The sequence below is a fragment of the Molossus molossus genome, unplaced genomic scaffold (assembly GCF_014108415.1).
Source record: "Molossus molossus isolate mMolMol1 unplaced genomic scaffold, mMolMol1.p scaffold_m16_p_4, whole genome shotgun sequence".
Classification (NCBI taxonomy): domain Eukaryota; kingdom Metazoa; phylum Chordata; class Mammalia; order Chiroptera; family Molossidae; genus Molossus; species Molossus molossus.
The window spans coordinates 76,563,094-76,575,643 of record NW_023425377.1 but is presented as its reverse complement, the minus strand read 5'-3'; the positions used below and the strand labels follow the sequence as shown (position 1 = coordinate 76,575,643).

The 12,550-nt window shown below is 50.6% G+C and overlaps 1 protein-coding gene across 1 annotated transcript in view; it reads right to left on the bottom strand.

Annotated features, from left to right (window-relative positions):
• C3 (complement C3) overlaps positions 1-7,836 on the bottom strand; it is a 38,238-nt gene extending 30,402 nt beyond the window's left edge. The window contains exons 1-15 of the mRNA XM_036241151.1: positions 7,717-7,836; positions 6,785-6,977; positions 5,625-5,784; positions 5,458-5,528; positions 3,848-3,942; positions 3,662-3,744; positions 3,482-3,572; positions 3,230-3,332; positions 2,987-3,113; positions 2,545-2,660; positions 2,297-2,443; positions 1,437-1,646; positions 1,103-1,306; positions 585-746; positions 70-199 (exon numbers count right to left, since the gene is read on the bottom strand). Coding sequence (XP_036097044.1) covers positions 70-199; positions 585-746; positions 1,103-1,306; positions 1,437-1,646; positions 2,297-2,443; positions 2,545-2,660; positions 2,987-3,113; positions 3,230-3,332; positions 3,482-3,572; positions 3,662-3,744; positions 3,848-3,942; positions 5,458-5,528; positions 5,625-5,784; positions 6,785-6,977; positions 7,717-7,793 — 1,969 coding nt within the window. The 5' untranslated portion in view covers positions 7,794-7,836. The remainder of the gene's footprint in view (positions 1-69; positions 200-584; positions 747-1,102; positions 1,307-1,436; positions 1,647-2,296; positions 2,444-2,544; positions 2,661-2,986; positions 3,114-3,229; positions 3,333-3,481; positions 3,573-3,661; positions 3,745-3,847; positions 3,943-5,457; positions 5,529-5,624; positions 5,785-6,784; positions 6,978-7,716) is intronic.
• Between the last annotated feature and the right edge of the window lie 4,714 nt (positions 7,837-12,550).

The following is a 12,550-nucleotide window of genomic DNA, read 5'->3' as shown; positions in this document are numbered from 1 at the left end:
GGTCTCCTGATCCCATCTGGAAGGCAGAAGTGCTGCCCTTCCCTGGATATCCACTGGTTGACTCCTCACCTGACCTCAGGTCAGTCTTCAGGTCTTTGTTGGTCTGGAAGGCCAGCCCTGCATCCGTAAAGACGCCCGCATAGTTCTTTCCACTACCTGCTGTGCAGCCAATGTCTGCCTTCTCCACTGTGTCCCAGATCTGCAGGGTGGGGAGGGGGTTAAAGGCAGGTGGAGGCCAGGCCAGCAGTGCCTGCGTCAACTCACCAATACATCCACCCAAGCTCAGCTCACTGTCCTCATCCCTGTCTCAGACACTCCCCAGTAGATGATTCACAGTGTGCTACTGTTGGACTCAGCTGTGCCCATTGCCTTGACCATCCCCAATGTTGACCGTGTCTATCCATATTTCCATCTGCAACTTGAACTTCAACCCATCCCCACGTCTGTGTCCATTTTGACTTCTACACTCAACCCACACCCAACCCTATATCATTGGTTCTCCCCAGCGCCATTTCCACCTCAACCTAACACCATCTTTGCCCCTCTGCCATCTTTTACCCAACCTCAGTAACATGGGGACATACCTTACTCTGAGTCAACCTGTTCTTCTTATTCAGCACAAACACGCCCTTGTCCACGGCCACCAGCCCCACTCGAGCCCCTTGGTTACCCTCGATCTTGAGCGATAGCTGTTGTCCTGGTATATACTGCTGCTTTTCCTCCTTTAGGGCACTTTTCACCACCAGCTGTGAGGAGATTGGCGGGGCAGGAGGGAGAAGTTAGCCCAGCAAAGTCCCAGACTTGGTCAGTAGAGGACAGAGGTCTTGTCTGGAAGGAGAGAAAGGTGGAGACAGAGGGAAAAGAAGGGAGACACACAGAACCAGCACCAGGTAGAAAGTCAAGGAAAGAGAAAATTGGGAGCAAGAGAGATACCGAGACTAAGACAGGAAAGAAAACAAGATGGAAAATGAAAAGACAGAAGCAGGAACTCTACAAACAGGGGAGAGAAATGGATTCAGAATGATCGAGAGAGGCAGAGACAGAGAAAGCAATGGCCAGGCAGAGAGTCTCAAGATGGGCACAGAGACTCAGCAATGCTTACCTTGCCCATACACGAGTCCTTAACATCCACCCACACAGAATCGGCCACCACCTCCCACCGGCCATTGTTGATCAGCGTGTAATAGGCCACCAGGCGGAAGGAAGGAATAAAGTCTTTCGTGATGGGCAGAAGCAGCACCACCAGGTCCTGGCCAACTTCTCGCACCTGCCGTCCCACCTTCAGCAGCTTGCCCTTGTTCATGATCTGGGGGGGACAGATTGGCATAAGGATCAGGAAGACACGAGGGAGGATGGGGGGATCTGGAATGGGGTAGGGTTCCAGAAGTGCTGGAGGAGAGGAAAGGGGGACCTGGGAGTTGTAGGAAGCCACACACCAGGTAGGTGTAGTATCGGATATTGTTCTGCTGGTTGGGGTCCATTCGCAGGTGAAAGTTGACATTGAGCGTATCCCCTGGCTTGAGTTCTTTGTGGGAAATGGAGAGGTGCAGGTAGTTTTTGGAGTTGCCCATCGTACTGTAGGGTAGGGCCTGCATTGTATTGGTGGCCTGTCGTTCCCTCGGAATGCCATCCTTCACTGTGCGTACCTGAGTAAGGAGAGAGGGATGCATGCTGGTCTATCCGAGATGTCCACATCCTAATCCCCGGGACCTGGGGACATGGTAATTTTTATGACAAGAAGAACTTTGCAGATGGGATTGAGTTAAGGTCTAGATATGGGGAGACTATTTTAGGTTATCCAGGTGGATCCAATGTCATCACAAGGGTCTTTATGCTCATGAGCCCGGCAGCTGTGGCTCAGGGGATTGAGTGTCATCCCATGGACTAAGAGGTCCTGGTTCAATTCCAGGTCACGGCACAAGCCTGGGTTGCTGGCTTGATCCCCAGTAGGGGGTGTGCAAGAGGCAGCCAATCGATGTTTCTCTCTCTCCCTTCATCTCTCTCTAAAAAAAATCAATAAAAACATATATTTTTTAAAAAGACATGCAAATGACAGGAGGGCCCTGTGTAAATGGCAGGAGGACCATCTATCCAGATGGCAGGACCCCCCTGTGCAAACAAGAACTTCTCTATGCAAATGAAACATCTCTGTGTGAATGGTAAGATCCATTTATGCAAATTAAAGGACCCCACTATGCACATGACAAGATCCCTTTGTACAAACATTAGGACCCTGCTGTACAAATAAAGTCCTCTGTTTCCCTGGTGTGGGGTCCTGTGGTTGGTGCAGACTTACAGTGATGGGCAGGGGCTGCAACTCCTTGGGTGTGTTGATGATTAGCTTAGCCACACCATCATCCTGTGTCAGAGAGGGCACTTCGGAGTTCTGAGTCACCACAGGGACGTGGCGGGCTGGGGAGCCATCAGGATTCGTCACAAACACCTGTGGGTACAGGGGAAAGTGGAGAGGGTTCAGCAGACCCAGAGGCATGGCCAATGCTCAGGAGTGGGGTGGGGGGGGTGCAACCTCGCCCTGGGTCTCACCATGAGGTCAAAGGGCATGGCAGGTTTGAAGTACTTGGGTGTCTTGGTGAAGTGGATCTGGTAGGGGGAGGTCACAATGGGAATCCCGCTGCGCTCAGCTTCCACCATGTCGCTGCCTGAGGGAGCCAACTGTGAGGGTGGGCTCCTGGGCTACCTCCAGGACCAGGCCTCTCCCCTCAGATTGGACCCTTTCTTCATACTGGACCTCCCTCCTCAGACTGGGCCTCCCCATCAGATCGATCCCACCTTCATTCTGGGCGTCCTCCCTCAGGGCACCTTCACTGAGGGTCTCTCCCTTCTGAGCGGGCCTCCCCCATCAGACTGGACTCCACCTTTGTTCTGGGCCTCCTCCCTCAGACTGGGCCTCCTACCGCAGTTGGGCCTCCCTCTCAGACTGGACTGCGTGGTGGTACCCAGCCTCCACCTTCAGCCCAGACCTCACCTGACTGCAGGATGACGGTGACAGACACGTACAATGACTTTCCCACTAGGGCCTCCTTTTCAGAGGGCTGCACTCCATCCAGCAGAACCTTTCGGCTCAGCACAGCTTCCCCAGTGCCATCCTGGATCTGGGGTAGGAAATGAGGGCTCAGAGATGGGGAGGGGCTCAGGTGGAGAGGGGATTCAGAAAGGAAGAGGGAGGGGTTCAGGGTGGAGGAAGTTCAGGTGGGCCTCTGGCAGGTACCAAAACACGGGTGAGTGACTGAGACAGCGAAATCCTCTGGTCACCATCCTGGACCCCAAAGATGACGAAGGCTGTTCCATCCACATTCTTCCCATACAAGAACCTGCACAGCAAGGAGAATCTCAGATTCTCCTCTCCTGAAAAGCTGAGTCTCCCCCCAAATTTCCACTGGCCATGATGAGGACCCAGAATCCCCAGCCCCTCACCTCATCCTCACCTGGCCCTCACCTGGTCTTTCACCTGGCCCCTCACCTGGCTGTAATGGTGACCTCCAGTCCATTTGGGTCATCAATATAGTAGAATTTCTCTGCAGGCTCCACTTGGACCTCGAAACTGGGCAGCACTGTGGGGAGAGATAACACTGGTGTGTGGGGGGGCAGCCCTGGGCCCAGCATTATGGGGCCCCACACCCTGGCTCCCTCCTTCTCTTACCATATTCCTTCACCTCAAACTCAGTGGAGAAGACCTGCTGTGGCGAATCTTCATAGTGGGCTCGTATCTTCCATTGCCCCATGCTGTGGGGAAAGCAGGTGAGTGACCTGGTCAGGCCTGGCAGCCTCCCGCTCCTTCTTCTGGGATGGGGGAGCCCCAAACCCCCTCTTGGAGGGCCTGACATACTTGACCAGCTCCGGGATATTCCAAGACAAGGGCAAGATGCCATTTTTGTTTTGAGAAGAGAGGGGGTCCCGCTTGATGGGAATGCCGTCGGGCGTCTATGGATAGAAAGGGAGGGGGTGTGGCTCTTCAAAGACCAGGCTTAGCCCCTGGGCTCTCCTCTCCCTCTGTGTCTGGACACTCTCTGTGTGTCATGTCTACAGAAGCAGCAGTTAAGAACATGGTCCTGAGTTGGTCAGCTGGTTTCAAATCCCACTGTGCCACCTACAAGCTGTGTGACCTTGGGCAAGTTAACTTCTCTAGGCTCAGTATGCACATCTAAAAGCAGGAGAAAATTATAGCCCCTACAACAGTGGCTTGGGACATAGTTCATATAAGCAGGAGCTCATTATTATGAGTGTCCCCCTGAATGCTAAGGATCACTAGAATTTATTACCTACTTTGTGCAGAACCCAGGGCTAAGCATTTGATTTGTGCTAAGCCATACATAATTGCCTCTGTTCAATTTTTTGTCCTACAAGAATAGCCATTTTGTGTCCACATATTATTTCATTTCTTGCCAACAAGTAAACATTAGGAGTCATCAAATAAAAATCTGGTTTTCTGTCTTCTCTTGGAAACCGGGATAACTGTGGATACTACACTCCTGTTGGCACAGGTAACATTTTGCTTCTTCCTTTCTCCCTCCCTGCCACCTTTCTTCCAGTAAATTTTTATTAAGCCCCCCATATGCAAAGCGCTTTGTTGAATTCAGGAAACAAGACTCCAAGCAAACAGATAAAATTCCTTCCTGTAGGGAATTTAGGTTCCACAGAGGTTGGTAGAGAGGGCAATTAATGAATAAATCCAATTTACAGATGCCAAAAGGATGGCAGGAAGAGAGGAGAGTGAAGTGCATGTGTGAATGGAGGGGGTTGCAATTTTATAGGATGCTCAGAAAGGCCTCACTGTAAAATTGGGACATTGATGATATTTGAGCAAAGTCTTGAAGGAGATAAAGGGCAAGTGGTGTGGATATTTGGAGGAAGAGAGTTTTCTGGGCAGAAGGAACAACCTGGGGCAGGACCACGCTTCTTGTGTTGAGGAACAGCCAGGAGGCCAGTGTGGCTGGAGCAGAGTGAGTGAGGGGGAGAGAGGGAGGAGATGAGGACAGGGAGGGGACAGGGGAGGTCCTTCTGGACCTTGTAGGCCACAGGGAGGACTTGCACTTTTATCTGGAGGGAGGTGGGAGCCCTAGAGGGCTGTGGGCAGAGGAGGGGCTTTACCTGACTCAGGTGCTCACAGGTGCCTCCTAGCTGCAGTAGGCAGAACAAACTACTACATAGAATTATGTCATTTCAGTCTTCAGATGAGAAAACTTAGGCTCAGGAAGGTGAATGACCTGGCCAGAGTCACAGGGACCAAGGTTTTATCTGGAGCCGGAATCCACAGGAGCAAGCTTTGCTCCATGCCATCTCCCTGGGTCCCTGCCCATCTCTAGGTCTCTGTGTTTGTGCCTCTATATATTTCTTTGCTTTGGGGTCTTTTCTAGTGTCTCTTTCTCTGTCTCAAACTCTCTTTGTCTCTCCTTGAATCTCTGCCCCAAGTGTGTCTGGGGGTCCGCTGGCTGGTACCTCAATGCTGACAATGACTGTTCGGCCCACGGGCAGCAGCTTGTTGTCCACGGTGAAGATCCGATAGAGGACTGGGAGGTGGTGGGAGAGAAAAGGACAGCTCGGTGAGGCCCCGCCCCTCCCAATGACCCAACCCGAGCCCTCTGAGCCACCCACTAGCCTCCTACCTGTGGAGCCTGGAGTATAGATGGTCTTGTCTGTCTGGATGAAGAGATACCCGCTCTGAAGGCTGACTAGCACCTCCTTCTCCACCACAGTGGTACCGAAGGACGCATGGACAATCACAAAATTCTTCTTCTGTGCTTTTAACTCTTTGCTGGCCGGGATCTAGGCATGAATCAGGGTATCAGAAGAGGTTTGCTCCAGGGCCCTTTGCCCATGGTCCAGCCTCTAGGCTGGCTCCACAGCTGCCCCTCCTCACAACAGAACCTGCCCATTACTCCTGGTCTCTCTGTTTTGAGGAGAGGGGAGTACTAGGGGAGGAGGTAAGGGCAAGAGAGGGGCTAGGGGTCAGAGATAGGAATGGAAAGGGGGAATCAAATAGGGGTTCAGAGGATGGAGGGCTCAGTAGTGGAAGGGGCTCAGAAAGGAGGGGGCACAGAGATGCTCGGACTTGGAAGAGAAGGGACTCAGAGTGGGGGAGGGGCTCACAAGGGGCGGGGCCACTAAAAGGAGAGGCCCAAGCAGGGGGGAGACTCGAAGAGGGGAAGGGTTGCCTTGGCCAGTGTGACTTAATTGGTTAGAGAGTCGTCATTGTACACCAAAAGGTCTTTAGTTTTAATTTCCTTTCGGGGCACATACCCAGGTTGCAGGTTCGATCCTGGCCCCAGTCAGGGCATGTGCAGGAGGCAACAAATTGATGTCTCTTTCTCTTTCTCTCTCTCTCTCCCCCCTTCCTCTCTCTCTAGAATCGGTGGAAGCATATTCTCATTAAGGATTAAAAAAAAAAAAAAAAAAGAAGGGAAGCCCTGGCTGGTTTGGCTCAGTGGTTAGGGTGTCGGTGCACGGACCAGAGAGTCCCGGGTTTGGTTTCTGCTAAGGGCATGTACCTCAGTTGCAGTGTGTCCTTGGCCCCAGTTGGGGTCGTGCAGGTGGCAACCACTGGACAATGTGTCTCTCTCACATTGATGTTTCTCTCTCTCTCTTCCTCTTTCTCTCCCTCCCGCTCTATCTAAAGATAAATGCAAAAATGTCCTGGGTGAGGATAAAAAAAAAAGGGGGGGGGAAGGGCTGAGGAAGAGCAGGCTCATAGTGGAGGGGCTCATATGGAGAGAAGATCCATAGAAGGGCAGAGGGGCAGCAGAGCCGGGCTCCAGTGTGCACCCACCTTGATGTTGACAGTGTTCAGGTAGTCATTGGCGCTGGTCAGGATGGTGTTCTCTCTGGTCAGCACCTGCTTCTTGGCTGGGAAGTCGTATACGATAACCGTGACAGAAATGTCTTTTTTCAAATTGTGGGCCTCTAGCACCACTGTCTCCTCGTTCTCTAGCCTCAGGATGTTAGGGGTGATCAGAGAGAACCTGCCAGAGGAGTACACGGGGTCATCCCAGGGACCTGACATTCCAGCCCTCACTGAGGTCTGCACCAGTCCCCAGTCCTGGAGGGGATCCAGTGACCAGCAACAGCTCAGGGACTGCAGGCTCCATCAACCCCTGAAACTCAAAACCACAACCAGCAAGTCCCCCAATTCTCTAGACTTCCAAACCCACAATTGGACAACCCACATACTTACTCCTGAAATCCTAATCCCTAAATCTTTAAATACACCAATCTCTAAACACCCAGACCCTCAGGCATCCCAAACTATACATACCCAAACTCCCATGTACCAAACCTTTAAATTCCAAATTCTTGTACATCCTAAGACTCTACCTAAACCTCTATCACCCCAGGCCTATAAAAACAACAATCCACCCCCAGAAGCTGACATAAACCCATATCACATCTCTACAAACACTGAAACCCATCAATCCTAAAACTGCAAACAGCCAAATCCTCTAAAGCCCAACCACCTCATCCACAGAACCACCAAACACCACATGCACCCTAAACCTACAGATGCCCAGTTTTATAAACATCCACCCCCAATCCATAAACTTGCAAAGTCACAGGCAGCCCTCATTTATTTACATTCCAACCCACTAACTTCTCCTCCACAGACACACAAATGCACCCTGAATTCTACAAGGACCTGAACCCAAGAATGCCCACTCCCACCTCAGAAGTCGCCTTGTTTAGGGTGGGGTCATGACTACTCACATAGGGTCCCCAAGGGCCAGGGGGAGACAGGTCAGCAGCAGCAGCAGCAGCAGCCTGGGACCTGAGGCAGGCCCCATGGTACAGGGACAGTGGAGGGACAGAGGGACGGAGGGACGGAGGGAGAGGATGGGGAGGAGTGAGCAGAGGCTGTTGGAGGCCCCCTTTTATCTGGCTCCCGCCTTTCCCCCACTCAGCCCAGCCCTCTGTTCCCTGTGGCCTCTCCCCTCCCCGGGGCTGCCCCAGATTTCTCAATTCTGTTTCCTAAGTTTTTCAATTTCCTGGGCCAGCATGTGCTGGGTAAATAACCTGAGGACATGTCCTCTTCCAACATGAAAACCGTTGCCCCTGCCCTAGCCTTCCTCGGGGGCAAGGCCAGTGAGTGAACAGGGACCTTTCCCTGTTATACCCACTTTGTAGCAGAGGAACATTGAGGGCCAGACACACACCCCAATCCCGACCTCAGATATCTGGGCCTGGCCCAGTCTAGTTTTGTCCATGCGTTTATTAACCAAACACTTCCTACAAATCCATCTCCATGTTGGTAGCTAGAGTCCCACTTCCAGGGTCTTCCATGCTGGGGTAGGGGTGGTGACAGAGTCCAGCCCAGACACTCCTAGTCCTCTGGAGTGTTATCTCAGGTGGAAAAGAACTCTGCTTCTTGGAGGGTCGGAGGGGTCTTCTTGGGCAAAGGGACATTTCAGCTGGGCTTTGAAGTATGCATTGAAGTTCACTGTCTAGGTGAGCATGTTTTCTAGGGCAATTGGAGCCTGGAGCTCCCTTCTCCTACCCTTGTTAGGATGCCTGAATAGCTATGAAGATTTAAAAAGTCATCTTTGAGGAATGTATCCATTGATAACTTTTTTAAAAAAATATTTTTTCTTTATTGATTTTAGAGAGAGAGGAAGGGAGAGGGAGAGAGAGACAGGAGCATTAAAGAGAGAGAACACTGACTGGCCGCCTCCTGCGTGCCCACAACCTGGGCATGTGCCCTGACTGGGAATCGAACCAGCAACCTCTTGGTGCATGGGTTGATGCTCAGCCACTGAGCCACACCAGCCAGGCCCCATTGCTAGCTTTTATATTTGTCTTTCATCAGCATCCTCTTAGGATATTATTATTATTAAAAATTATATTTAATGTTTTATGTAAATAGGTAATATAATTCATATGATTTAACATTTAAAAGGTACAAGTGTAGCCCTGGCTAGTTTGGCTTAACGGTTGGAGCGTTGGCCTGTGGACCAGAGAGTCCTGGGTTCGGTTCCCACTAGGGGCACATACCAATAATAATATAATAATAATAAATAAAAGGTACAAGTATATATAGGGAAAAGATCATTTTCTTCCTGGGCCTGTTACGAGCCATCCAGGTCCCAGACATGACCATGTAATGAAGGATCATGTTTTTTTCCAGAGATATCGTTAACGTTTACAAATATTCACAAGTTGTAGGAACAAAGATTGGCATGCTCTCTCTATATTATTCTTCCTCGTTTCCTTATTAGCAGTTAGAGACTACTGATTACGAGTGCACACAGAATTTCCTTGTTCTTAAAAGGACTGCCTTATTTACACTGTGTGAAAGTCACCAGCCTCCATCTGATGGACAGACTTCCATGGTTACAAAACATACTTTTGCCAACGAGTTATAAGCCTGTGTCACTTTCCAGCTCTAATACTGATTAGTGGGATCAAGCTCCTGAGAACCACTCTGAGCCTGTTTCCCCATATCAAATGGGGTTATCACATTGCCCACTTCACATGTTTATTTGTAAGGAAAGGAGATGACCCAGATCAGAGTCTATGTGCATTGGTAATCTTACTAGATAATGCTGAGTTCCCCTCCATAATTGTATTAATTGATACTTTCTGGCCCTGCAGAAAACTATCAATGTCCCCACTGTAAACCTCACCCCTCCATGAGGTGATGTGAGCAAAGTTTGAACTTTTGCCTCAGTATCATTTTAATGTGCATCTATCTGATTCCCAGCAAGATTGGGCATCTGGGGTAGGGGGTGTGTGAAGTCAGGGCATAGTATTTGGGGATCCTCATTCCCGGAGGGCTGGTTTCCAAAGCCCCATTGAAGGGGTTAACGGGAAACCGGTTCTGAGTTCCTGTAAACCACGCTCTTGCTCTTTTCCTGGCTATGCCTCAATGCCCAGAGCTGGGGGGAGGCACTGAGAAAGAGAACAAATCTGGACTCTGTCTGCTGTGATTGCGACAAGCTTTCTTTAGAAGAGGAGACAGAGTGCAAACATGCTTGCTTTTTCTCAGGAACTGGGCTTGAACTTCTGAAACTAGGGCAGGGATGCCTGCTAGGATTCCCCAGCCTCCCAATGCTGCCCTTATTTTCCTCCCTTATTCACCTCAAACTCCTACCCCATTTCCTGATTTTATTACAGCCTTCCTTGTGCAGGCTTTGTGGTTTGACAGCTTTGAGGAGTTCCTGGCCTGCCCTGTCTCCCTGTGGGGCTTGGTTCCTCCTTTCTTAGAGCCTCAGTGAATCCATCTGAATGATGAGACTGCTGATAATTCTTGCTTTTTGGACAATTAAAGGAGCAGAGGAGAGATGTCTCGGACTAGAGGGATGGGGGGGGGGGGTGTAGCAAGGTACCCACTGGGAGGGACAGAGGTAGCTGGAGGAATGCTCCTTGGCTCTTATGTGTGAAGTTTGGGAGGGGGATGGTGGACAAGCTAAGCCAGAAGGGAGGGCGGAGGGAAGGTGGCTTGTGAGGGGACTTCCAATTAGTAGGCCCATCTGGCCCAGCATTTGGGCATGGAGAGCAGTAGAGCGAGGCTGCCTGGACAGACACTAAGTGGGCCACCTGGGACGTACTTGTACTAACAAAGCTTGTGTCATTTACCTGAAATTTAAATTTTACTGGGTGCCCTGTATTTTGCCTGATAACACTAGCTGGGCTGCAAGGAGAGAAGAGGAAGAAAGTGGAGATGACTTCTGGGTAGGCCGCCTGGGCACCCCTCCCCCATCCCACACCTGCCTGGGTGCAGTAATCTCCCTGCTGCGCTCCACCCTATCCCTACAGAGGCACCGCCAGGTCTGGAAACAGCAAGAAGCCCCCCTCACTCCTGGCCTCCTACTTCCAAGACAGGATCCTTGCTACACTGCTTGCCAAGAGTTCCCCTCCACGACCCACAGCCAGCCCTTCCCCTCCACCCCACCATGCAGCCTGGTCTTCCCCCTACCCCACCACCCCATTCATTACTCATTAACTGGTAAGTAACCTTGACCTGATTGAATCAATCCATCTGCCCTATGGCTCCTGTTCCCCATGCTTTCATGCTCACTCAGCAGAAGCCTGGGCACCAGGTACCCTTATCTTGGAAGGACGGAGTGGGCAGGTTTTGATTATAGCTTTGACTTCACCCAGCCTGTTCTGGAGCTGTACACTGGACGTTCACAGTCATGTACCTCCCTTCAAGCCTTGGGGTGACAAGCAGGTGGCATTAGGTGGCATCAGGCAAACAGAATGCTCAGCGTGGCATCACACACATAGCAAGCGATGGACATGCTTGAGCCGTAAACTTATTTGTGCCAATACCTGCTCCTCCTCCCTCTTGCCTGATTTCTTTGACAGCCCCAACAGGCCTCCCAGCCAGAGTCCTCACCTCCTCCCTCTCCCTCACCCTCTGTGCACAGCCCTCACCAACTGCTATACTGTCTCTTCAAGCCCATACCTTCTCTCCACCCCTGTGCTCCCTGGCCTCCTTGCTTTAGACTCAACTCCTCCAGTTCATTTACATCACATTAACTGGAGATTCACCCCTAAAACACACCTTTGTATTCCTTCTACAAAGTCATGATGTACAATAATACATGATGTGCAACTGACAAATGTCTCCATGAGGACTAGCAGCATCTTGCCTATTTCATGTATCTGCTTTATTTCACCTGCCATAGGTGCTATTTCTATCCCCACTTTACAAATGAAGAAGCTGAGGGCTTTGGCCACTTGCTCAAGATCCTCTAGCTAGCCCTGGCTGGTTTGGCTCAGTGGTTAGAGTGTCAGCCTGTGGACCAAAGAGTCTCAGGTTCAGTTCCTGCTAGGGGCACATACCAAAAAAATTTTTTAAATTAAAAAAAAAACCATATCCTCTAGCTAGTAAGAGCTAGGATTTGAACCCAGGCATCTGGACTCCAGATTTGTGCTCCTAAACTGTGAGCTTCTGACTGCTGCTAGAACAAATGACCACAAGCATGATGGCTTAAAACAACACCTATTTATTGTCTCATAGTTCTGGGGGGCAGAAGTCTGAAATCAAGGTGTCGGCAGGGCTAGTTCCATCTGGAGGTTCTAGAGGGAGAATCTGCTCCCTGCCTTTTCCAGGTTCTGGAAGCTGCCTGTGTTCCTTGGCTCATGGCTTTCTTCCATCTTCAAAGCACATCACTCCAGCCGGTTTCCATCATCACATCTCATTCCCTGACATTAATCCTTCTGCCTCCTTCTTATAAGGACCCATGTAATGACATTGGGCTCACCTGAATAATCCAGAATAAGCCCTCATCTAAGATCCTCAATTTAATCATATCTACGAAGTGTCTTTTGTCATGCTGAGTAACGTATTCACAGATTCTGGAGATTAGGATGTGGATATATTTGGGGAGCCATGACTGCCTACCCCAGAATGCATGTGGATAAAACATCGACCCTGTATGGCCATATCCCTTCCTGCTTTAAACTTGTCCTTGGTGTCCATGGGTCCCAGCACAAAGTCCAAGTGTGTCTGCCTGTCTTCAGGTTTCTGCTAGCTGCTTTTGTCCTCCATTGGTCCCAACCAACGTTACAGCAGGACTTGCAAGCTATTCTGGGCTTC